We start from the raw sequence: 23698 nt of genomic DNA on the forward strand, positions 1-23698 counted from the left end.
GAAGCTAGGGCATCACGAAGCACTCAGCACAATCTTTGGGCTGGAAGGGAAACCTACTCTACAGGACAGATAATGCAACATGGGGGGTATGGCAACACATTATTCATCGGCACTGCGGTTTCCGACTGATTCCAGACCATGAACAGAGTGGGAGTTGCAGTTAGTTTGGCCTTAGGGCTATGATCGATGGGGGAAAAAGAAATGCATTTGTATGAAGCTGCTTGACAAGACACCTGGTGTTGCATCACAGCAAAGGGTGAATCATGTGCCTCTGATATTACTAATGTTGATGAAAAGTACTGTAGTTATTCAACCTGCCTTTATCATTCCATTTAATGGAGCTGAACATTCCTCCACATTCTGGACTACTGTGCTGAGGGCAGTACTGTCTGTCACTACCAACTTTGCCTTGTATGCACCATGCGTGTTGGATCACATGAACAAATACGATTCTAGCAAGACCTTCTTAAAGGCTTTAGTTGATAAAAATGTCTGGAATGAAAGCGGTTCATCCAAACTTTATCCACCATAGTATCTTCTGAATTCTTCACGTGATAGGGAATAGACATAAAAAATGGTGTCTAATCCAGTCTGTGAAATCCTCTTCTTTTAGTTGTTTCACAAGAGGAAACCCCAGGCATATAGATTGCTAGAATTGCCTGAGACTTGTTTCCATAATACTTTATCTGAAAATAGCAGATGTAAGAAGATGTTGCATCAGTGGATGGGTGTGAAGGCTGATTAAAGGCTCAAGATTGCTTTTCCTCCGCGCACGTTTCCTTCGTGGCAGTCATCACCATTTTCATAATCCTTTTTTTCATGACCAGCCAAATGATTCTTGCTTCTTCCCATTATTATGAATCTATTTTTGGCCACTGACCAGCAGAGATGCCTGTGTATCGGAGTAGGAATCCATATCCTCCTTGATTTGGGCTTAGCAGTGTTCTTTTTGCACTCAAGACTACTCATTTTGCCTCCTTAAACAGTGTCTATTTACAGTAAAAGAGGCAGCAGTTGGGTACAGCTGGCCCGCAGCTTCACCTAAACCTACATACCAAAGCTCGCACTGTGCACGCCCATCTATCAACATGAGCATTTCTCGCCAAGCATTCCTGCCCTTAGCAGACAAGAGCCCCAGAATGCCTCACTTCTGCTCACCTCTGCAGCTGAAGAATCCTGCAGCCACACACCCTCCTCGCTTACTTAAGAAGATCGTGAATCACACCAAGTCTCTTCTATCACACCTCGGCACAGCCACTCCACTGCAGGGACCCACCACTAGATGCGTCTTTCCTGAATACCGCTCTCGCGTTCTACAGTGAGTAGTGGCTACACCACCTACTCAGCCCCACCCTGCTACTAAACCAGCAGTGATCCAATCATTAGGGTAGAACAAATACAGCCCAACAGGTATACCTCCTTTGCCTTTTGTGGTAAAGTGGGCCGAAGGCAGGCAATACGCTTAGGAGGGGTGTGAGGTGATAACAGTAGCAACACAAACAACTGAAATAAAAGCCCACTCCTGTAAGAAAGAAAACAGAAGCTGCAGATAGTATTGTATAGCATTACGAGTACTGGAGTAGGGGTGTTCAGGAAACGAATTGCAGCAATGTCACTGTTTAAAAGGATATATCTTTTAAGTAAAGCATTGAAAAGGGGGGCTTATCAGTCACTATGGTCAAAGAAAGTGGACCAAGGTTCAGGGCCTATTAACAGCATCTTGTTCTTGATAGTGGGTGGCTTAACAGTGCCAAACTACGCTTCTCTGCACTTTTCTTGAAGTTGTACCGGGTTCATGATTCGGTGAGCCATGTTGATCCAGCATTACATCATATCTCTGTGTGGGCTTCGAGACAGGGAGCTTTGCAGTTTGAATCAGTGTTAGAGGCAATGTGGTTTAAAGGGTCCAACAGGTTTGGGACAGCCGTCAAATCGGTTCGATGTGATGTTACCGGTAGGTCATGTCGGCAAGATTGCTTCCAGCACTTTAAGTCACTGTTTGAATGAGGTCATGGCAAAGTCATGTTGGTTCGTTGTGGTGCTCAAGGTTGCAGTGAGCCAAAGGCTTCCACAACAGTAAGCCAAAGTTCAAATTGTGGCATGAGTGATGCTGGTGCAACGCGTCGTGGAGCCAGTTTGACGATGCAGGCAAACAGTTTGAAGTCGTGAAGTGCCAAAAGCAGGGCCAAAGGTTCTGTGTTGGTTCAAAGGGTGTCGAACATGGTTTGCATGTGGTTCAAAGCTGTGCAAACAGGGTATCAGCTGCTCTTGGACTTTATGGTTGCTGCAGTCCCAACATAGGGGCTCCAGGACAAGGTAAGATATTTTGTTCTGCACTCCTATACCAGGGAACCTGGCTGGCAACTACAGGGGATCCTTCACCTCCAGTGAGGAGCCTGGTTTCCATGCAGCCGGCATAGGGGCATGCCTACATCCAAACAGCGGTCACCCCCACTGTACACTGGGGGAGGCTAGAGGCCAGAGCTCTCCTCTGCCTTGGATGCCCTCTGTCTTCACCTCACTGTAGGAGGACTTTTGAATGGACTGCACTCCCAACAGAGGTCTTGGGAATTCTTCTTGCCTTATTGAAAGACCAATGGAAAATTAAGGACGGTGTGTGAGACCTCTACCCTATAAAGGGAAATTGATACTGGGCATTGGACAAACGCAAGCCTGCTGGAAGGTGTCCAATCCCTGCTGTTGCAACAATTGACCCTTGCCTTTAAACGTCATACACAGGAGTGCCTTGTCCTGCAGGAAATGGAGGGGACAAGAAAGGACTGAGCCCCAACAGAAAAGCAAGATAGCAGATCCCCGTCTCGGGTCTGCCCTTCCCTCTCTGGTTACTCCAAGTCTGCCCATTTCCCATGCCTGCTGACTTCAAAGGCCTTCTGTAGTGAAGCACACTGGTGGGAGGTTGGCCCTTTTGTCGTGTGAATGCCCCATTGAACCAGGAAGAAGAGCAATGTGGAATGAACATTAATAAAAGGGTCAGACTCGCCGACACACCACCATCAAACAAGCATTGGCACATGTAGGGGGGATGAGTTCTTGTTTTTATCTTTGTGAGACAGACATTTTACCATCTACATTTGCAAACGTCAGGCCTACTGGCTTTGTGAATGTTAGCTATAGTGGCAGCCATGATTGATATGGAACATGGTAAACGTTTGTACATGAGCCTCTCAAACCATCATTACCACGTCCTTTACCGCACGAACAGAGGAAGTCATAGACTGTTGTAATAATAATAATATTGACAACAAAAATGTACAATGTAATAACTGCAAATGTAGAAAACTCATCAATGTAACAAGCAGCAAGGAAACAAAACAAGCTTGTAAAAGCAACACTCACATCTCTCTTCTCAATTTAAACAGCAACGCTAGCTTCTACAAAATGGCTGTCAGTGTAACCGCTTTTACCATGATGCATCATGAAGCATCTGACAGAAGGGCGCCTATAATATGTACCTACAAGAGCACTGGAAGAGAGCTAAAGCAGTCTTTACCCATACCCAAGAACAAGCCTGTTTTTCAAGCTACTCAGGACAAATATGAATGAAATTCAATTTACTGGAGATTATTAACACATATTTGGCCCGAGAGGATAGCTCAGAGAGGGTAGCTCAGTGGCAGTGTGCTCGCCTAGGAAGCAAGACAACACGAAGCAACACAGGTCGATCCCCGGCTCCGCGCTTAGAAACCTCTGTGTATTTAAGCGCGTTATAAATATGCAACTAAGATAAAAAAACAATTACGTAACTGAAAAAAACTATTCCTGTATACCCGCGGGCTATGTGAGCGCTTTCAAAATGCAATAATAAATAAAAAAAATAATAAATAGATGTCAGCCAATCTAAAAAAACACACTTTAGTATTTGGCGTCCTAAAGACGAACGATCAAAATCACAACCGGATTACTGAAAATAGCACATACTTTCGAGAAATAATGATTGAATGTACAACCCATTTTCGTATACCGGGAAAGTATTCCTTTTTTCAGGCATACAGTTTTCATTATATACTAATTCCGTGTCAAAACCAACCCTGTGCTAACCTAGCTAAAAACAACACACTTCTCTGTGCTTTTTGTCTGCAAATCTGACGAACACTTGCGATTTTTCGCTTGGACACTTGCGGCACCTAATACATGTATTGTTTTTTACTCACACACATTGTGAGTCTTGTACTGTGTTATTTGAGAGGCGGATTCTTCCCAGAGACTTCAGTTCCAGGCACACACATATCACGAGGTAAGGCTTTGTGTACTGAGTGAGGGCACGGATTTCACCACACAGCACATCACTGCACAAAGCTTTGCTGGGTAGCAGAGTTAAAAATATGCTGTGACACTTTTCTCGATACAAAAAAACAAAACCTCTACTTTACTAGAGTGTGTCGTTGTCTTTTTTTTGCAACCTTCAGATTGCACAGGATTGCATTAGGAAATCCGCTGGCATATGTTCTCCCTCTGCCAAAGCTATCGCATTGTATCGTGCATCAGCATTGGAACTAGTGGAATACCGCCACCTTGTGGTTGTGGCTTATATTTACAGCCACCTTCACAGATGCTGCTCTTCTGCTGAAGTCACATCTGTATACTCTCAAAGCCCGATTTCGATCAGGGCACTGACTCTGGTGAAAAGGTCTGATAATTCAGTGTCGACTCTTAACTGTTGCCACTGCAGCATTTTTGATTTCGGTGGAGAAGGTGCAGTGAATGTAAAAGCTACAATTAGGACTAACAGTACCGAGGGCTTGTTTTGAAGCGCGGACCTTCATATTATTTATGCAATTCTTGAATATATGTGGCTTATGCACATATATGTATGCTATATATATATAACATATGTTACATGTTTATTTATTTGTATTTATACAGGGAGGAACAATGCCCTTTTCATCACAAACAAACGTTTAATAGATAAGAAATCAGATTTGACAGGAAGCAGTGACCTTCTTACAATGGGCTGCATTCAAGTGACATCTGACCAAGTTGTGAGGGGAGTAAATGGAACAGTCACCGGGGACATACATAGATTAAGGACAAACAACATTAGACATTTTTAAGGAGAGGTAGGCGGGATGGCCAGCTGTGTTCGGGATGTGACCATGATGGGTGAAGTGCTAGTGGAGGCAGTAGAAAGTGAGGGACAGAAGCAGAGCAGAGGTGAGGGATAAATGTTAGCTAGCAGCCAGATGAGAGGTAGGTTAAGAGGGTAACTCGGAGGAGAGGAGGTAGTCTTTGACTTTGGTTTTGAGCAATTCAGTGTGGACTGTTTCTCGGATGTCCGGGAGAAGAGAATTCCATGCAAGTGGAGCAAGAAGAGAGAAAGAGCGCAAGCGAGAGGAGGCACAGGGAGAGTGGGGTGCCACACGGGTAGTTAAGGAGGCACAGCAGAGAGTTGGATAGATGAAGATAGATATGGTGGTACCTTTCCGTGGATGGATTTGTGAACCAGGAGGAGAAATTGAATTCTGGCCCTGTTTTGCATCGCCAGCCATACAGCCTGGGGACGGTACATGGAAGTAGGTGTGAAGTGAGGGAGTTCAAAGAGAGTCCTGGTAGCAAAGTTAATAATCTTGTCGAGGGGACAGAGAGCATAGTTGTGGAGACCACAAAGAATGCTGGCACAGTAGTCCAGTTTAGGGAACACAAGAGTGGCTCAGAGATGCTTGGTGGCGCTGAAAGAAATGAGGTGCATGATTTTCCTAATATTTAGGCGGTTAAGGTGAGCTGTCGTTGCCGTATTGGAGATGAAAGCAGAGAAGTGTCATAGATGACACAGAGGTTTCTACCTGAAGAAGAGTAGGGGAGAGTGTCAGGTGGGAACTGGATAGGTAGGGGAAGAGATGAGAGAGAGTATTTGGCAGAGAAAAAGGGCACCTCTCTTTTGGTTAAGTTTAACATCAGAGAATGAAAAGACATCCAATATTTAATGGCAGAGCGACAGTTTAAAATTTTGATTTTGAGATCAGAGGAGAGTTCAGGAAAAGAGAAGAAGAGTTGGTAAGAGAATCCAAAGGAGGAGATTAGTGCACCAAGAGCAGAGGTGTAGAGTATAAAGAGGAGCGGACCCAAGACAGAGCCCAGTGGAACACCAACAGTTAAAGGAGTGAGTTGAGAGGGTTCCATGTGTTAATATCACCGCAAAAATATTGTGATACAAAAATATTGCCATATTTTTGCGATGATATTGAGCCATAGAACCTGCGGGCGACACCCCTGCATTATTCTTAAATGTGCGGGGGACACCCCCACAACCCCCGCTCCCACAAATTATCCCCCCAAAAATATAGCCTATGGCGAGACAAACAACCATATGTACAGCGATATTTCTGGTGGGAATAATATGTAGGGATACCGTTGAGAGGTGTTGTTGCTCTAGGAGACAGAGAATTGGCAAAGAAGAAAGTGAGCATTAAGGAGATCAGTGATCAACATTGTCAAAGGCAGCGGACAGGTGAAGGAGAATTAGGATAGAGGAAAGGTTGGAGTGATTAGCAGAGGAGATGAAGTTGGAGACATTCATGAGAGAGGTTTCTGTGAAGTGACAGGAGCGGAAACCTGCTAGTAGGGAGTCTTGAAGGTTGTAAATGTCTCAGAAATGTGTAAAACGGTTAAACAGAACCCTCTTGAGCACTTTAGAGTAGACCAGAAGGTAAGACACAGGCCGAAAGTTATCCGGTAGATTTGGGTCAGTACCTTGCTTTTTTTTAGCAGAGGGATCACTGTGGCCATTGTGGAACTAGAGGTAAAGCAAGTGGAGTCTAAGGACAGGTTGAAGAGTTCAGCAAGGTGAGAGGCCATTAAAGGGGTAATGGGCTTGACTAGCTGAGGAGCAAGAGGGTCTGATGGGGCACAAGACGAGTTAGCCTTCATCAGTACAGATATGACTTCTTCAGTATTAGTATGACTAAAGTGGGAGATAGAGGCAGAGGATAATGGTAGAGTAGTGTCTGTTATGATCCTCTTCCTCTTTTACACAGTGTTCCACAAGGGTCTGTAATTAGCCCATTTCATTCCTCTATACCTCTCATTTGGCTAATATCATCTCTTCTTTTGGGTTGTCTCATAATTTTAATGCTGATGACCCCCAATCATTTCTATCCTTTTCTTCTTTTACACCTGCTATACAGATGAGCCTCTCTGCCTGTCTTTCAGCTATTAAAACATGGATGTCGGACCACTTTCTTGTCATTAATCTGTCTAAGACTGAAGTTCTCTTTTTTCCTGCTAATACTTTTCCCCTGCTTGTCTCCCCTCCCTTTCTTCTGTTTTCCCCTTCGCATTTGCCTTTTTCTTTTACTGCCCGCAATCTTGGCCTTCATCTTGATACTAATCTTTTTTTTACTCATATTTCGATCACATCTCGCTCCTGTCGTTTCCATCCTTTTAATATTTGGAAAGTTAGACGGAACAAGTCACTTACCTGTAACTGTCGTTCTCCAGCATGGGTCTGGTATGGATTCACATGCTCATGAATATTTCCGTCGTCAGGCCAGAAATCCTTGGTGAGGAAAGAAAAGCAGTATTGCTTTAAAAGCTTGAGTACTTCCTTTTACCTATTATCCACTCACTGAAGACTGGTCTTACTGCACCCATCCAATGACGGTCGTCTCCCTGAGTCCCGCCCCCGGTGGCCATCTTCGAATTAGAAGCACGTGAGGTACCAGTATGAACCCAGAAGAGGCACAGTGGGGACGGAGGGAGGATTTGCATGTTAATCCATGCCAAACGCTGGAGAACAACAGTTACAGGTAAGTAACCTATTCCTTCTCCAGCATGGGGTCTGGCAAGGATTCACATGCTCATGAATACAATTATACAGCAGTAACATATACACAACCATTGGAGATGACTAGGGTCAACAGAAGTGCATTACTTAACCCTGGAACCGACTCACCTCAAGCAAATCGGTTGCGTAGCACTGCTAGGCCGAATTTGGACTCCTCCCTGGAATCCCTGTTGACACAGTAACATTTTGTGAAGGTGTGCGTCGACCTCCACGTAGCTGCCCTGCAAATGTCCAACAGGGCAACCCCAGAGAGAAACGCTGTCGTAGCAGAGATGGATCTGGTGGAGTGGGCTCTCGCCAGCCTGGAAGGGGTCTGTCGGCCAGACAATGACAGTGCATGATGCAGCTGGAGAGCCACCTGGATAGGGAGGCCTTGGACAGGGCCTTCCCCTGATTCACAGGACCAAAGTTCACAAAGAGCTGAGAAGTCCTTTGGAAATTTTTCGAACTGGCCACATAGAACTTCAAGGCACGAGCAACGTCCAGTGTATGCAGTGACCAGTCAGCAACTGAAACCGGATTCGGAAAGAAGACTGGAAGCACCAAAGGTTTGTTGAGGTGGAACTCAGATGGGACTTTCGGCATGAAAGAAGGGTCAGTGCGTAGCACACCCCTAGTAGGTTGTAAAGATAAGTAGGTGGCTTTGCAGAAAAGAGCCTGAATCTCCCCGATCCGCCTAGCTGGAGTGATGGCTACCAGGAAGGCAGCCTTCCATGAAAAAAACTTGAGAGGAGCATGATGTAAAGGCTCAAATGGAGGACCCATAAGTTTCGTGAAGACAACATTGAGCTCCCACGCCGGGGCCAGATCTTTCACTGGAGGGAAAGACCTGAAGAGACCTTGCATGAACTCCTTGACCAGTCTGTGAGACCATAACGATGGCTTCATAGGCGAATGGGTGTATCTTGAAATGGCCATCGGATGCACCCTGATGGCGGCGTGGGCCAAACCAGACTTGGCCAGTGAGAGCAGGTACAGCAAGAGCTGAGGAGCAGAGACATGCAGCGGCGTGATGCCCTGCATCCTGCACAACACTGTGAAGCATTTCCATTTGTGACTATAGCACCATATAGCAGAAGGCACTCTGGCCTTGGGAAGAACAGCTTTACATTCCACAGGAAGGTCGTAGTAGCCAAACTCTAAGGCTGCGGGAGCCACGCAATGAGGTTCATTGATGCTGGGTCATGATGTAGAATGGTTCCGTTTTCTCTGTAGAGCAGGTCGGGAAGAGGATGCAGCCAGATGTCCGGCGCCGTTGATAGGCAAAGCAGGTCCAGGTTCCATATCTGGCGGGGCCACTGTGGAGCGAAGGTGATTATCTTGAAGCGGCATCTCTTCAAAGTGTTGATGATGCGTAGCAGGAGGGTGATCGGAGGAAAAGGGTATAGGAATTGACCCTCTCATCTGAGTGAGAAGGCATCCCCCAAAGTCCCCCATTTAGGGGACCTGCTAGCGAACTACTTGCATTTAGAGTTCACGGCCGTGGCAAATAGATCGATCTCCGGACAACCCCACTGGCGAAACAGGTGGGATACTTGGACCTGCTGCAACTCCCATTCGTGATCCGACCAAATCTCCCTGCTTAGGGCATCCACTATGGTGTTCTTTATACCTGCTAGATGAAAGGGTACGAGGAACATGTTCTGAAGGATTGCCCAGTGCCATAGGGTTTGCGCCTCCAAATACAGAGCATGGGGTCGGATCCTCCCCTGCTTCCTGATGTACAACATCGTGGTGGTCTTGTCTGTGAAAATCCTCACCACTTGACCTTTCAGCAGGGGCAAGAATGACTTGAGGGTCCAGAACACGGCCCGAAGCTCCAGCACATTGATGTGCAGATCTTGCTCCTGCAGCAGCCAAAGGCCTCTGGCGTGGGACTGCCTGGTGTGGACTCTCCATCCTTCCAGCAAGGCATCCATGGTGACTGTTGCCTGAAATGGAGAGGTCTGGAATGGGAACCCTGCGTAAGGTGAGAGCGCACCCCCACCATTGGATGGCTTGCCTGAATTCCACGTTAAGCTTCAACTTGTCTGACCAATTGCCCGTGGCCTGGTGCCACCTGCACCCAAGAAACCCCTGCAGAGGCCTCATCTGCAGCCTGCAGGACGGGATCAGATGTATGCAGGAGGACATCATGCCCAGCAATGACTTGATGACCAGGATGGTTGCTGATTTTTTGGTGGACAGACAATGCACCTTCCCAAGAATGGCCAGCACCCACACTTCCAAGGGGAAAGCTAGGGACACCACTGTGTTGAGACATGGCCCCAGAAACAGAACGTCGTGTGATGGCATTATGCAATATTTTGGATAATTGATTGAGAATCTGAGCTCTGTCAGCAGGTGTATAGTCCCCTGTGTGTGCTGTACTGCCAGGCTCTGAGAACTTGACTGGATGAGCCAGTCGTTTAGGTATGGGTAGACGTGTATGCCCTTGAGATGTAGATGCGCTGCCACCAGGGCCAAACACTTTGTGAACACCCTTGGTGCTGACTTCAGGCCGAAGGGCAGTGCCTTGAACTGGTAGTGATTCCCCAGAACCACAAGGCAAAAGAACTTTCGATGTTTTGGATGAATTGGGACGTGAAATTGTGCATCTTCCAGATTGAGAGTTGTCATGTAGTCCCCTTCTTCCAGTTGGTCGAGCACTTGTTGCAACGTGACAATCCTGAACTTTTGGGACCTTAGGTATTTGTTGAGGCATCGTCGGTCCAGGATTGGGCGCCACCCCTGACTTCTTCCGGACTAGGAGGTATTTGGTGTATGCTCCGGAACCCCAGAGTCGCCACAGGATGGGTTCTATTGCGCTCTTTGCCAGCATGGATCATACTTACCGCAGCAGCTGGGCAGTGTGTTGTTCCTTCCTCATTACAGGTGGAATATGAGCGCACTTGCGTTCGAATTCCAGTGTGTGACCGGTCTGCAGAATGTCCAGCACCCATTTGTCTGTGGTAATGTTTCTAGACGCATATTCGAGATTTGACAGATGGCCCCCCACTGGGGTGCGGAAGTGGGAGCCCGAGCCCTGGGCCAAGTCAGGCCTGCTTGGTTGCTTGAGGCTTCCCATGCAGCCGCCGACAGCGCTGTATGCCTCCACCAAAAGCCTGGGACTGACCTCTGTATGATTCTTGCACTGTAGAGTGGGAAGTCTGACGGTAGAAAGAGGAGGCGTATCCCTTTGAGGATCTTCCAAATGTGCTCCTGGAATACCAAAATGAAGAACAACGGTCTTGCTGCCGGAATCCTAGCGGCCTTGCCTTCTCTGTGTCTGTTTTGATGGCCTGCAGTGTTTCATCCACTGCCTTTCCGAAGAGATTATCGCTGTCGAAAGGCATATCCACGACCTTGGCCTGAAGCTCTGGTCTAAAATTGGCAGCCTTCAGCCAACCTTGATGTTTGAGCGCTACGCCATTTCCCATTTGGCAGAAGCCAGAATCCGTGACATCCATAGTCGCAGTGAGGGCATGATCGGAGGCCACCTCCCCCTCCTGAAATAGTGCCAACGCTTCCATCCTCTTGTCATCTGGCAAGAATTCCAGGAGTGGGCCTAGTTTAAACCACAACTCCCTATAATACCGGGCCAGGATGGTCAGAGCATTGGCAGCCTTGATGGTTGATGCTGCAGTATATATGATGCACTTTCCTGACGCATACAGATTCTTCACCTCTTGGTCCAGCGGGACCATAGATTTGGAGGATGGATTCGCCAAATGTTTGCTCGCTGCGGCTGAAACCACTAAATCCTGGAATGGCTGTGAGCGGAGACATTTGGGGGCTGAGTCCGGCACCCTGTATTTTTTCTGTAGCTGGTCCCACTTCACTGGTGTGGAGCTCAGGACTTCATTAAGGCCAGGCCCTCCTCCCATTCCTCGTCCAGCAACAGGACAGATAACATTGCCTTCCTGGTTGAGGTACGTCTCTGGTAGAAGAAACCTTCCGTCCTCTTCTCCTCTGGCACCAGATTAAATAGGGCAGATGCTTTTGCCATGATGGAATGGAATGACCCGACTTCATCTGGTGGTAAAGCCCTTGGGTTATCATCCGCACCTGCTGGCTCCCCATCAGCTGCGAAAAAGTAATCGAATTCATCCGTGTCCGTTGTGCCAGCCTCTGTGTTTGTTGCTGTATCAGTATGTGGTGCATCGCCTGGCGGTGTTGGAAAAGACAGTGGTGATGGTGGTTGCCCCGGGGTAGCTGAGTGATGCCTGTGTGGAGGCCTTGGAGGGCTGTACTTAGGGTTGTTTCCTGAAGGGCCCGCTATGGGTGGCAGTTGCTGCTGTATCTCTGAGACTAGACAACTGATCACTGTGAGAATGCCCTGGGACGTATCTCTTATAACTTGCAGAGGGGCCCCTGGGCCCACCGGAGAAATGCTGATGTGCCTCAGCGGGCTTGTATGCCTTGGCGAATCCATGCCAACAGGGAAGTAGTCACCTGCATTCAAGCACTTATGCTGTGTGCTGTCGTCAGAGCTAGTATAAATGGCCAAATGACCAACTGCACCTTCTGCGTACTGTTCTCCTGCTCTAGCCACTTCCTTCAGGGCTATAGACATGACCGGCGCCTTGACTGACTTGGTAGTGGCAGTCAATAAAGCAGTAGTTGTGGGTCTTGGCGGCAGTGAAACCCTTGCTGCAGGTTTTTGCTGCGGCTTCTACCTTACTCGCCGACAAGGTGGCTGTCGGCGAGGCAGCCATTGACGAGGTGGCCATAGACAAAGTAGTGGCTGATGACGTGGCCGTTGACCAAGAAGTCGACGACGAGGTGGCTGTCGACGAAGCAGTCACAGACAAGATGGCCATTGACGCCTTTGACGAAGATGAGCGCACTGCAGCCGATGACAAAGTAACCGTCGACGATGATTTGGTCGATGTAGTCGTGGCCGTAGACGGTCTTGTAAGTCGTTGACAAAGTCGTAGGAGTGGACGTCACGGACGGCTTCGAAGAAGGTTCTTTTTGGGTGCTTCTTCAGTTCCTCCCGTGACAAACCACTATGCTTCGAGCACTTTGTGCCGACCACCGGCAAGCTCATCCTAGACGGGCTACGTCCTTAACCAACTGACCTGGGAGTCGTCACCATTGTAGCTGTGGATGCCACAACCTATTGCTATGCACACCCTTGTGCGCGTCATCCCAATAGATGTGAAGTGTAAAAGGGCTGCAGTGAAACCCCATCAAATTGGGAATCTTAGTCCCGCTATTCAACCATTTACATATGGTAATAGCGCCATCTTTTGGAGGCAAACTCTATAATAAAAGTGAGACCAAAGACACATAAGGGGCATGATTGTTACCAAAACACTATGTGATGTGCTATGCTATGCTATGCTGTGGGTCCCTATTTTTACTTCATGTACAAACTTCATGCAGAAAGATTAAATACCCAGGCTATGTGGGCTTACGGTATGTGACAGAGAGAGCGATATACAGGATGATGGGCTCAGAACCAAATTTTCAACATTTCTTTAGTACAGAATCTTCAAAGAGTTGGATCAGAATGTTGCTTGTTTCTTGACTTTGAGTCGTCACGTTGCATAGTTTGTCCGTTTTTCTCCCCTCTACACGCCCCCTCCCTATCCTTCTCCTGGCGGCAATACCCAGATGGTCTATTAGTTTGTTATAGCTTTAGGGACAGTTTCCCCAATTTAAAAGTCTTAACATTCAGTTTTCCAAAGACATAAGGCTTCAGTGATCAAAACCTTTCTCAGTTCACTAAGGGATTTAACACTCAATTTCCCAACATGCAGCATCTCCGTACTCAAATGCTTTCTTGGTTCAACCGGGTCATTATCATACAGTTTCCTAGCATGCCGCAGCTCATCACAGGCTTTAATGCAAAGTTTCCCAACATGTAGTGTTTTAGTGGTTTATTGCTTTCTCGGTTATCTGCTGATTTTAATACCGAGTATCCTAGCATGAAGCTTTAAAATGCAGTGTTCCAAAATGCAGACTCAGGCCTTAACATACAGTCCCCCGCCTCACCAAGGAAGCCTTTAAACAGTCAGATTCTTTCTCAGTTTTTTTAACACTCAGTTTGCCCGACAGGCTTAGACCTGTCGGGCACAGCGACTCTGGCAGGCAAACCCGTAATTTGCCGGTCCGGAAACAAGGGTGCTGGTGAGCGTACCCACACCCTTATTTCCGGACCGGACCGGCAATCTCGGCATGAGGCCCATTGTTTGTCTTTGTGGGTATTGTTTGGATGCAAAGTGTGGAGTGTACAGGACAGGCTCCCAAACTGTATTTACCACTGACCAGTACTCTTGAGTGCTGTCTTCCAAGTGTTCTGATGGGAGGCAGTTCTAGCAGGCCATGGTCCGAGGAAATGAACTCATGCTCTTATTACATTACATGCTGAGCACTGTGTTTTCCGTATGTACCCAAATGCACAGAGTTTGGTGGGTCCTTGGCAACGCTGGAACTTTATTCTTTTATGCCTCTCCTTAAAACTGAAGATGTCAAAGCCACACGACTTCCCAAGAATGCCACACAGTGGCTTAAAGAGCCTCCCCAGCTCTTGTGTTTTTCCATCACTACTCGAGACCCAATTAGCCTTTTTAGAGGCTAGTACCCTGGTGTACTTGGTTGTTCTTCTATCTTTTGATGATCTGCTTGGTTCTGAAACCACAAATGCTGTATAAAAGCCAGAATGTGCATGTCTTGATTATATCTCTGGAAGGATTCAGGCACTTGGTTGGTACATTGTCGGAATAAGGAATGTGAATTGGAAGACGGCCAATCCTGAGGCTCTGGACTGTGACCCACTTGGCTCCTCCTGTGCACGCGTTGTGGTCCTGGTCGGCAACTTGTTGGCCTTTATGGCTCTTGTGCTGTTGCTTGCCTGGGCACTTGTACCTGCCTGGGGCCTGCCCGTCATGCAGGGCCACTGGCGAGTGCTCCCCCCTTTTCTGTACCTGGGAGTTACCTGGAGGTGCTGGCTGTTCTTGTATGTGGAGGCACGCCGATGCATTGGCTTGTGCCCGGCAGCACCCTCTGGCATTGCGCGTGCACCACGGCCTGTACACCGGGACTAAATGCGTACTACCTGTGGGTGTACAAGCTCCCCTTGTGGTGCTGTTTGTGGCTCGGGCATAGGTCCTCGCTTGGACCTTGTTGCCAAAGTGAAGTCGATGAGCGAGAGTGCTGGGCTCGTGGCAGCCGCCGGCAAAGAATAAACACGCACACAACGGCCAGTAGAATAGGAGCATACTTTATTCTATACCGTTACATGGCAAACTAACTTCCCTTCCCTCAACATCCAACCTTGCCCCCCCTCCCTACCCCAATGTCATTTCCCCTAGTGTTCTGGCCCAAACGGGGGCCATCCCACATTAAAATGCGGGGGGGGGCGGAGCTCGCATAGTCACGACATGACAGCCAAGGAGCTAATGGCCTGATTACTTACTAATAAACTTCAATACATGAGCCCAAGTCTTCCTCGTCATAGTCTTTGAGGACCCTCCCTCTAGAGACCAGAGCAAGAAGTCTTGTTGGGTCAGATATGATTTTATACCCCCAGAATGCAGGCAGTGCAGTTAAAAAGAAATATATACATAGAATACAATTGGGAAATCCAAAGTGCAAGTATGCATATCCTTTTTCCATAGGAATGCATAACAGCCCAGCAGCCATGGTAAGGTGGCTTGTGGAGTACCAATTTCATGGGTGAGTATTTACACCATAGAGTAACCACTGTGATGAAGAAGATTTTAAATTCGGTTAATGAAGTTTACTGGCAAGTAATGTGACCAATCACCCTCATGTGCATCCAGTCTGTATCATGCAGATGAGGATGAATGCTCAGTGCTAAGGAGGTCTGTAGAATTACGAAACTTCAGATACTAATCCCACAGCACCAGTACCACAATCCGTTACCCCACGTTCCAGCACTTGGGATGGGGGCTAAAGCCATAAGCACCCCAGGGTACCAAAGCAGTAACCCGGGGTGCTAAAAAAAAAAGGATTTTCCTTCTTTCAACGGGACGCCACCGTGTCCTTTTGAACGAAGAAAAATCCTTTACAAAGATGGCTGCCATGGAACGGGAAGGCGGGGCTCAGTGCCGAGTCTCTCTTCCCTTTCCACGGCAGCCTGCGGGAGGCAAGGGGAAGGATGTCATAATGCACCAGAGACCAACTGTGGCTGCCACCTCATGGGGGACTTATTTACCCAGCAGATGCCATCTCTGTCCCTCTTGCAGACATACCAGGTGGCCCAAAGAGACAGAAGGACCAGCAGCAGCACATGGCAGCCCCAGGACCACAAGCCCCAGCTGCCCCAAAGCCAGCACGTAAAGATTCAGGCACACAGGGCCTGCAAATACTGCAAGCAATGCCCAGGACAACGCCCAAGCTTATACGCATGTGCGAGTGAGGATCGCGCATGCGCAGACTTCATGCGCCTGTTCGCTCTCGTCTTTCCTCACGGGCGGACGCATCAAGGAGAGCTCCAAGGCAAAAACCCACTGCGGTGCCATACCTCACCAAAACCAGACTCCTCGGCCCCACGGCCTCTAAGATAAGTATTCTTCAATCTCATTGTGACTCGAGCTTGCCAATTCAGTACTAACCGCATGGCAGCTAGGGGGGTTGAGACACGGCAGGCACCCTATCACTGAAGGAATCCCGAAGCGCACCGTAGCACAAGGCGCTGGGGAGTACCCACAGAACTAAAAACTGCATGTAACTAAATCGCATGAGAACAAGTGTGCGAATTTTAGGAAGAACCACGTTACTCTGTAACAGGCGTACTAATTATTTCTCATTTGGCAGACACAGCTGACAGCTCTCAAGACACCGATGGTGCCAGAGACAAGCCAAGACCTCTGGCAAATCACTGAAGGTAAGTGCTAATTGTTTTTACTTCTAGAAACATTTGAAACTGTCATGTATATGTGAAACTGGTGATGGAACCAGTACAAAACCAGAAACTGTGCGCAAATAGCGCCCCTACCTTATTGCATGCCTTGTTATTGTTGGTAAAGCAGGCACTGGAGTAAGTGCCTTTTTAAGTAGCCTCACATTGGGGGTTCAAGCGTAGACAAATTGTCACAGTCATGGGTGCTGGCTTCTGAATCTGTGTCAAGGAGCCAAGCACAGCTTTAATTTAACAAAGGTGTCATTGGGGGAATAAGTGTAAATCCGCTTGAATGTATGTATGCATGCACATGTTGTATAAGTGCTTAAGGTGCACCAAGAGTTCGCACTCCGCTAGTGCATCCTATCAGCAACAAAACAAGAGCCAAGGAGCATGTTTACCCTAACTCCCCTATCCATCCATATCTGCTTCCCTACCCTCAATCCGGTGATCCTACTACCCTGTACCCATCCAATCCGTGGATCCTAACCCTCTTTCCCCATGGTGGTCGCAGTGTCCTGTGTGCATTAAGTCCCAGGTGCCAAGACCGTCAAGGGGAGGTAGGAGTTTGTGCTGCTTCTGCGCTGTACCAGGCCTATACGACAAAGGAGCAGATGTGGCGGCGCCACCTGCCATTGCCGAAATAAGGTAAGTAGAGGGTGGGGGTATGTAAAAAGGGGACAGTGGCTGGGGGGAAGATGGCGGCGGGGAGTGCCGGCCGTCAGGCGGCAATGGAATGCAGGCTTTCACCTGCAGTTCAAACCCGCATTCCTAGCCACCTGATTGGCTGGCACCCCCCGGCTACCCCGCCAGGGTGCTAATGGTTCTTCTTTACTCTTGAAACAGAGTGAAGTATGTGTGAAGGCCACACAGCATGTGTGAAGTATCTCTTCAGTCATTTGTCCATCCCAAGATGGGAGCCAAAGGAGGTAAGGATGACAGTCATTATTGTGTGCCTGACAAAGCTGTTTTCTAAAGTGAAACCCAACCAACATGAGTCATAACAAAAAGTCAGCGCCAGCAACGTTACGCCACTGATGAATACCCCAAAACTTGTATAGACTCTGCAGTTCCTCCACTTGACACCTGAGATTTAAAGGAATACCTAGCACATGTTGCCTTACCACAGCATCTAATACACTAGAAAAGAAAGTAGGAGGATGCATAAAATCCTGTTACAGAAATGGAAATGCACAACATGTTGCAATAAATGAATGCCAACTACACAAAAAGTCTTTCAATCTAATTACACTTATTATGAAACTTCATGGCTTTATGTCTCACCAACCAAGTTTGGCTAATTTGAAGGGCTTCATGAACGAAATATTAACTTGTATTTTGATACTTATGGAATATTGCCAACCCATCCGAAAACCAATGCTTCCTGTAACAATATATCCCTCTGCCTACAATGCCGCAATATTTTAGAAATATTGACCTCTTTAATTGCACATTTAATTCCCTATATTTTTGTTATATATATGTATGCGAAAGAATACTTTAGACATGACCAAGTACTGAATCCTGGTTATACGCTGAAGAGATTCCAGGCTGAGATAATTGCAGGTCATACTGTGGTAAAAGAGAAAACTACACTGCAGGTAGCCAGGTTAATTCCATTTGTTATCATACATTTAATTAGAATTTTATTAATTTAGGACTGGGCAATGTTCGAACTACAGTGTATGAAAAGCAGGTGGGTCTATCCTTCAAATTGCTGTACGGCTGCTCTACTGGATAACGATAGAGTGTTTTCTGCAGGGATCAGTAGACTCTACCCACTTCTAATTATTTTCATCCTGGATTAACCTGACCTGTTCTTTTGAGGTAGCGGTATTTTAAAGAAAAATCGCCATTATCACAGTAGGAAGGGGGGATTATCTCAAACTCCAGCGTCCAGTCGCCAACTACAAGTTACGTCATCCTGCACCATAGGGTGTGCAATGCTTCCCGGGCCTTCCGGACTTGATGCGACAAGCTCATGTAACTCCTTGCTAGTCTCATGAGTCAAATCTCCGAGCCAATCTTTGGAGAATATGTGTGGAAAATCCATCCATACCGGTAACCATAGATGCTCTTCTCCTGCGGTAGATGCAGGCCCCTCTCCTTCAAATCAGACGTGAATTTAGAAGCAAATCTGTTGGTCAGAAGTACGCCTGGGGAGAATCGGAATCATCTTCTGGGGATGCTGCCCTGGAATGTTTGATAGTTTATTGATTGATAAGAGCAGAAAAACAGAAAAATCTTGAATAATGGAAATTCATATCACTTACGACGTTTCAACCTAGGTCTGTCAGCCTATGAGTGGTGTTGTGTGCTGAAGAACATGTATGGCACAGAACACACTGGGGTACATTTTATATGGGCGGAGTGGTAAAGGAAGTCATAAAAGCAAGACGCCATGTTTGTACACCTTAATTTACCTCTCCTACCCATTCATTTTCATACAGGCGTAAAACAAATGGATTCATAAAGAGACCACCTCCGGGTCTCGGTTTCTGAGGCTGCGGCATTGAATGAAGAGCCCTTGACAGCTGCTAGACTCGTCGTCTGCAATCAACACAGCACTACTTCCTGCCGTAGTTGGCTCAGAGTTTGATAGGGAGTTTGGCTACACTAACACTATTTAAGTTTCCCCCTTGATAACCAGCCCTGAACCTATTCATAAATTAGGCATTGTGGCTTTCAATGCTGCGCCCTTTAAAAAGGGTGTTTGGTATTGAGCTTTGAGGCAGTAAGATTTGAAGTTTTCCCATTAAAGGCAAAGTGATAGGCCTAGCCAATAAACGTTCCAAACTCTGTGAGGTGAAAGTGAAAACTGGTTAGGAGGACAAAGAAAATAGGTTACCTGTGATTTTACCGAAAACCGATGTTTGACCGAAATAATCCATTGAATAAAACACTGATTTCTTTTAATTTATTTGGGTTGTCCCCCATAGCCCCCCTGTTTTCCTATGTATTAACCCCACCCTAACCCCCTCCCCACCCGTTTAAACCTCTTAGACCACCCCTATACATATTGACAAAAAAAATCCGTATTTTCCACAGTAAAAAATACACCGAAAAATGGTTTTCGATAAAATCACTGGATACCAGAAAACATAGTTCAAGTGTCAATTTACCGAGCCAGGAAACAAACCATTCAGCCTGTGATGTGAGCCACACTTCAGATCTGTCTACCATTTAGGGTGCAAAGGTCGACTAAATTGCTTCTGGGAGAGTGGCGTTCATGGTGCAAGCTCTGACCTCCTCATACTGTTACCCATTACATCAGTAGCATGAGTGTAGCAATTGCTACCTACTTCCCAGAAATGAAAATTAAAAGCTCCAATGATATTGGAGTAAACTGTGCCCTAAAAATCTGAGTTTTTGATGAAAGTCTAGTGACAATGCCCATATCACCACACTATGCCCATGCTTTTGAGAATATCTACCCTGCTAGCAAAACGGTCCCCTACTACTAATAATCGCTGGTTCTTCCACATGCAAGAAATCATTAAACAACGATTCAAAATAAAGAGTCAAACCGATCTTGCAGATACGTACCAGGAAGTTTGAGTTTGCGACAGCAGGAATTGCAACGATGGTTTGCTATAAAATTTCTCAATGCGTCCTCCCCTAAATTAGCAGGACCGAATACCATTCCTCTGGATCTTGAAGAAAACATTGAAGGACAGACAATTGTGAGTAAATGTTGAATGCATCATTGGGGAAACTTTGTAGCAAGGCATTAATCATTTCAATTCAGCAACCTCATTGTAATCACAATATTTTATGAATAATGGGGATTCATTTCAGAATGCGCGGGTCTGATTATTTAGTATATTATATTGACACTAAACATAGTAAGGAGTTTGCACAGTACATTCTGCTCCTAAAAGCTGTGGACCTGATAGAAACGTGAACAACTAAAACAGGAATTTACTGTTTTATTGCAGTAGTATAGAGTATATGGATGTGTGGTTTGAGAAGCGTCAGCGTTTTTCTACATTTGCCCTGTTTTATGGGTGTATGAGTTGTATATGTGTATGGTTGGAGTGTCGCATGGAGGGCTGTATCAGTGTTGGGGTGAAGTAATGGCACTATATGCCCAGGTAGTGATCTCATATGTTCTGATACTACACTCATAAACCAGACATAGGCCTAATACACTAAAGCTGTACAGGTACTCATGTCATATGCCATATATTGTCATCATATTCCCACTGCAACGCTGACATTGCCATCATATGACCACATATTCAGAACAAAAACCAAGGATTGTCATCACATGCCTAGGTGCTTTCAGCATTTTCCTGGTATTGCGATTACATACCCATAGATACGTAACAAGGCCTGGTACTCCTCTAATATGCCAGGCACTGGCATGATATTCCCAGAGATGCATATCTTGCCTTTACATGCACAGGTACCAATGCCATAAGCCAAAGAATGTCATGTTATTCACTTATACTTTTAACCTTTTTGATCTTTCGTACATCCTGGTGCTCTGCTCAACACTGGACGCTGATGAAGACCACTCATAGTCCTTATTGAACAACGATTCAATCAAACCAAAGTGGTTAAATGCCAGAAAAAACACACAGACCACTATAGTGTATTCGTAAAATATAGAATGACTGCAGTACACTTCCTTATTTTGCTGTGTTTCAGTGCTGTTTCCTCAGTCTTGGAAATGTACACAGGCTTTCCATAAAGGTAATTGTGAGAAACCCTGGACGCACGTGATGTGGCTGCCTGAGATTGTTGACATCCACATAGCTCCAAGCAGCATGCACAGTGTGTTCTTCATAATCATGCAGGCTGCGCCCATGTCATTGGCATCGCCTTCTTCCACCATTTGTTCTCAAGTCTGCAGCAGAATCAGTCATAGTGGGAGAGTATTTGTAGTTCACCCGCTCTGTTCTCTGGCTGTGTGAGGTGGGGGGGGGGGGCTCGCACTGAGTACCAGTTCAGCCCGTGAACCACTAATGGAGCTGTGAGGTTCTTACAGAGTCCAGCAGGGAGTTAAGTCGTGTCTAAGAATTGTGAATGAACCCCCAAATTACTGCTGTCCCTTACGGGCACTGGCATGTCTGCATTCTAATTTATTATAGACTTTTCTGAAATGGGAAGATAATTTCATAAAGAGACATGGGGTGCAGTTTGCCAAAAGTATGAATACTCTGCTGAAAGTAGGGGACTCTGTGGCAATAAAGGGAAAAGCCAGCATGATGAGTATTCTTAAGTGGCTATACTTGCCTACATTTGTGCAACCAGTCTGGAAGTATTTTTTTACTGTGAAATGGCATGTTTTATTCAGCATCAAGGGTAAAGCTAGCACGAAGAGTGTTCAGACTGGCCAAGCTTGTGGTTCGAGTCTGGACATACATTCTTACTTTGGAAAGACATTTTTTACTGGGCATCAAGGGTAACACCAGCATGAGTAATATTCCTAAGTGTCCATACTGGTCACCATTGGTGGAGCCAATTCAGACCTATTTTCACATTGTGATATAGTAGTTTTTTACTGTGCATTAAGGGTAAAGCCAGCAGGGAGAGTGTTCTTAAAGAGGACATACTGGCCTTCATTGATGGTGCCAATCTGAACATATTATCTTACTGTGTCTTTAGATATTTTATTGGCACCAAGGGTCTAGCCATCATAATGAGAGTTCTTAAATGACCGTACGAGCCTAAATTGGACGAGCCAGTGTGGACATATTTGCTTTCTGTGGAATGGCATTTTTTATTGGCAGCACCAACAAGAGTATATTCTTATGTGGTGATACTGGCATATATTAGCCATGCCAGCATGGCCATGTTTTATTATAGTATCATTACAGGCATTATGGGCAAAGCAAATTTGGATTTTCTATATGGAAATATTGGTATAAATTGGTCCAGCCAACATGGACATGTATGGGTGCAGCCAGCATGCACATTTGTTTTATACTGGCATAAATTGTGTGCAAAAGCAGCATGAACATATGTTGCACAATTCGTCTGTGCAATGTTGGTGATTTACAAATGATGGATCTTTTCAAGTGTTACCCTACATAACCAACAGCAAATGATTTTATTTTTACCCAATTTTTCCCAGAAAGTGTGATGCAAAATGCACAATTTTAACCCATTATTTAAAAAATGTTCTGGGGGATCATCCATTCATTTGTTTGGGCTCGCTCAGTATGCTTGATCGTGCATGCACATTTTGGGGAACCAATTACGCCCTTCCATTTACAAAATATGCCAACCGCCACTGTAGTGTTGGCAGATGAGGGAAGGTAAAACAGCAACTCTTTGTTGACTTTAAATAAATTACCATGAATGCAATACTTAGGGAAAATGGCACGTTTTTAAATGCAAAATAACGTGCACTGGTGATACCCTAGAATGTTATTACACAATCTGAATACCGTTATATAATTACCACGTCAGCAACTACATCTCCCAGGTATATGTATGGAGCCCCAGAGCATAATGTATGATCATGTGTCATTCCGTACTTTTTAAGAAGATAATCAGTCTCTCACCAACAGAACCATTTACACAGGTGAGCTTAAACAAATGCCTGCATTGGTCTTCATTTCCCGTATTATGTGCATGTTGCAAACATGTTAATCTAAATAGTGTAGGACGTGTTATTTCGATTATATGTAATAGCTCCGCATTCAATAAAAAAGGGCCGGGCTGAGTAAAGGATTTTTCCCTGGACTCTAAACGCCTCATTAGAAGCTTGGTGGTATCCTGGTGGTAAATCTGCCGGCATACTACCAATGCAAATAGCATTATCGAAACTCAGTGCAGCACCATTAGCGCTGTATCCCGAGTTGTGGTGAAGCTGTTACTCCCCATTTTCAGTCCATAAGTCTCTATGGGGAAATATCGGCGCTATTAACACCACTGCAAATAGTGCCGCAGTAATAGCACCGCAAATGAGCAGAAAGTGACAACATTTACCTGCAGCTCAAAGCTGGAGGTAAATATGCGACTTTCTGCCCAAACTCAGGATTGGGCAGAGCAGTAATGTGGCAGTAATAGCATTAGCGCCATATTCACTG

The 23698-nt window shown here is 46.1% G+C and overlaps 1 protein-coding gene across 1 annotated transcript in view; it reads right to left on the reverse strand.

The window, feature by feature from the left end:
- Positions 1-23698, reverse strand: part of TRPM6 (transient receptor potential cation channel subfamily M member 6) — a 1703532-nt gene that overhangs the window by 32683 nt on the left and 1647151 nt on the right. The window contains exon 38 of the mRNA XM_069625828.1: positions 20202-20308. Coding sequence (XP_069481929.1) covers positions 20202-20308 — 107 coding nt within the window. The remainder of the gene's footprint in view (positions 1-20201; positions 20309-23698) is intronic.

This window comes from Ambystoma mexicanum, chromosome 6p (genome assembly GCF_040938575.1).
Source record: "Ambystoma mexicanum isolate Mex_15411 chromosome 6p, UKY_AmexF1_1, whole genome shotgun sequence".
Lineage (NCBI taxonomy): Eukaryota > Metazoa > Chordata > Amphibia > Caudata > Ambystomatidae > Ambystoma > Ambystoma mexicanum.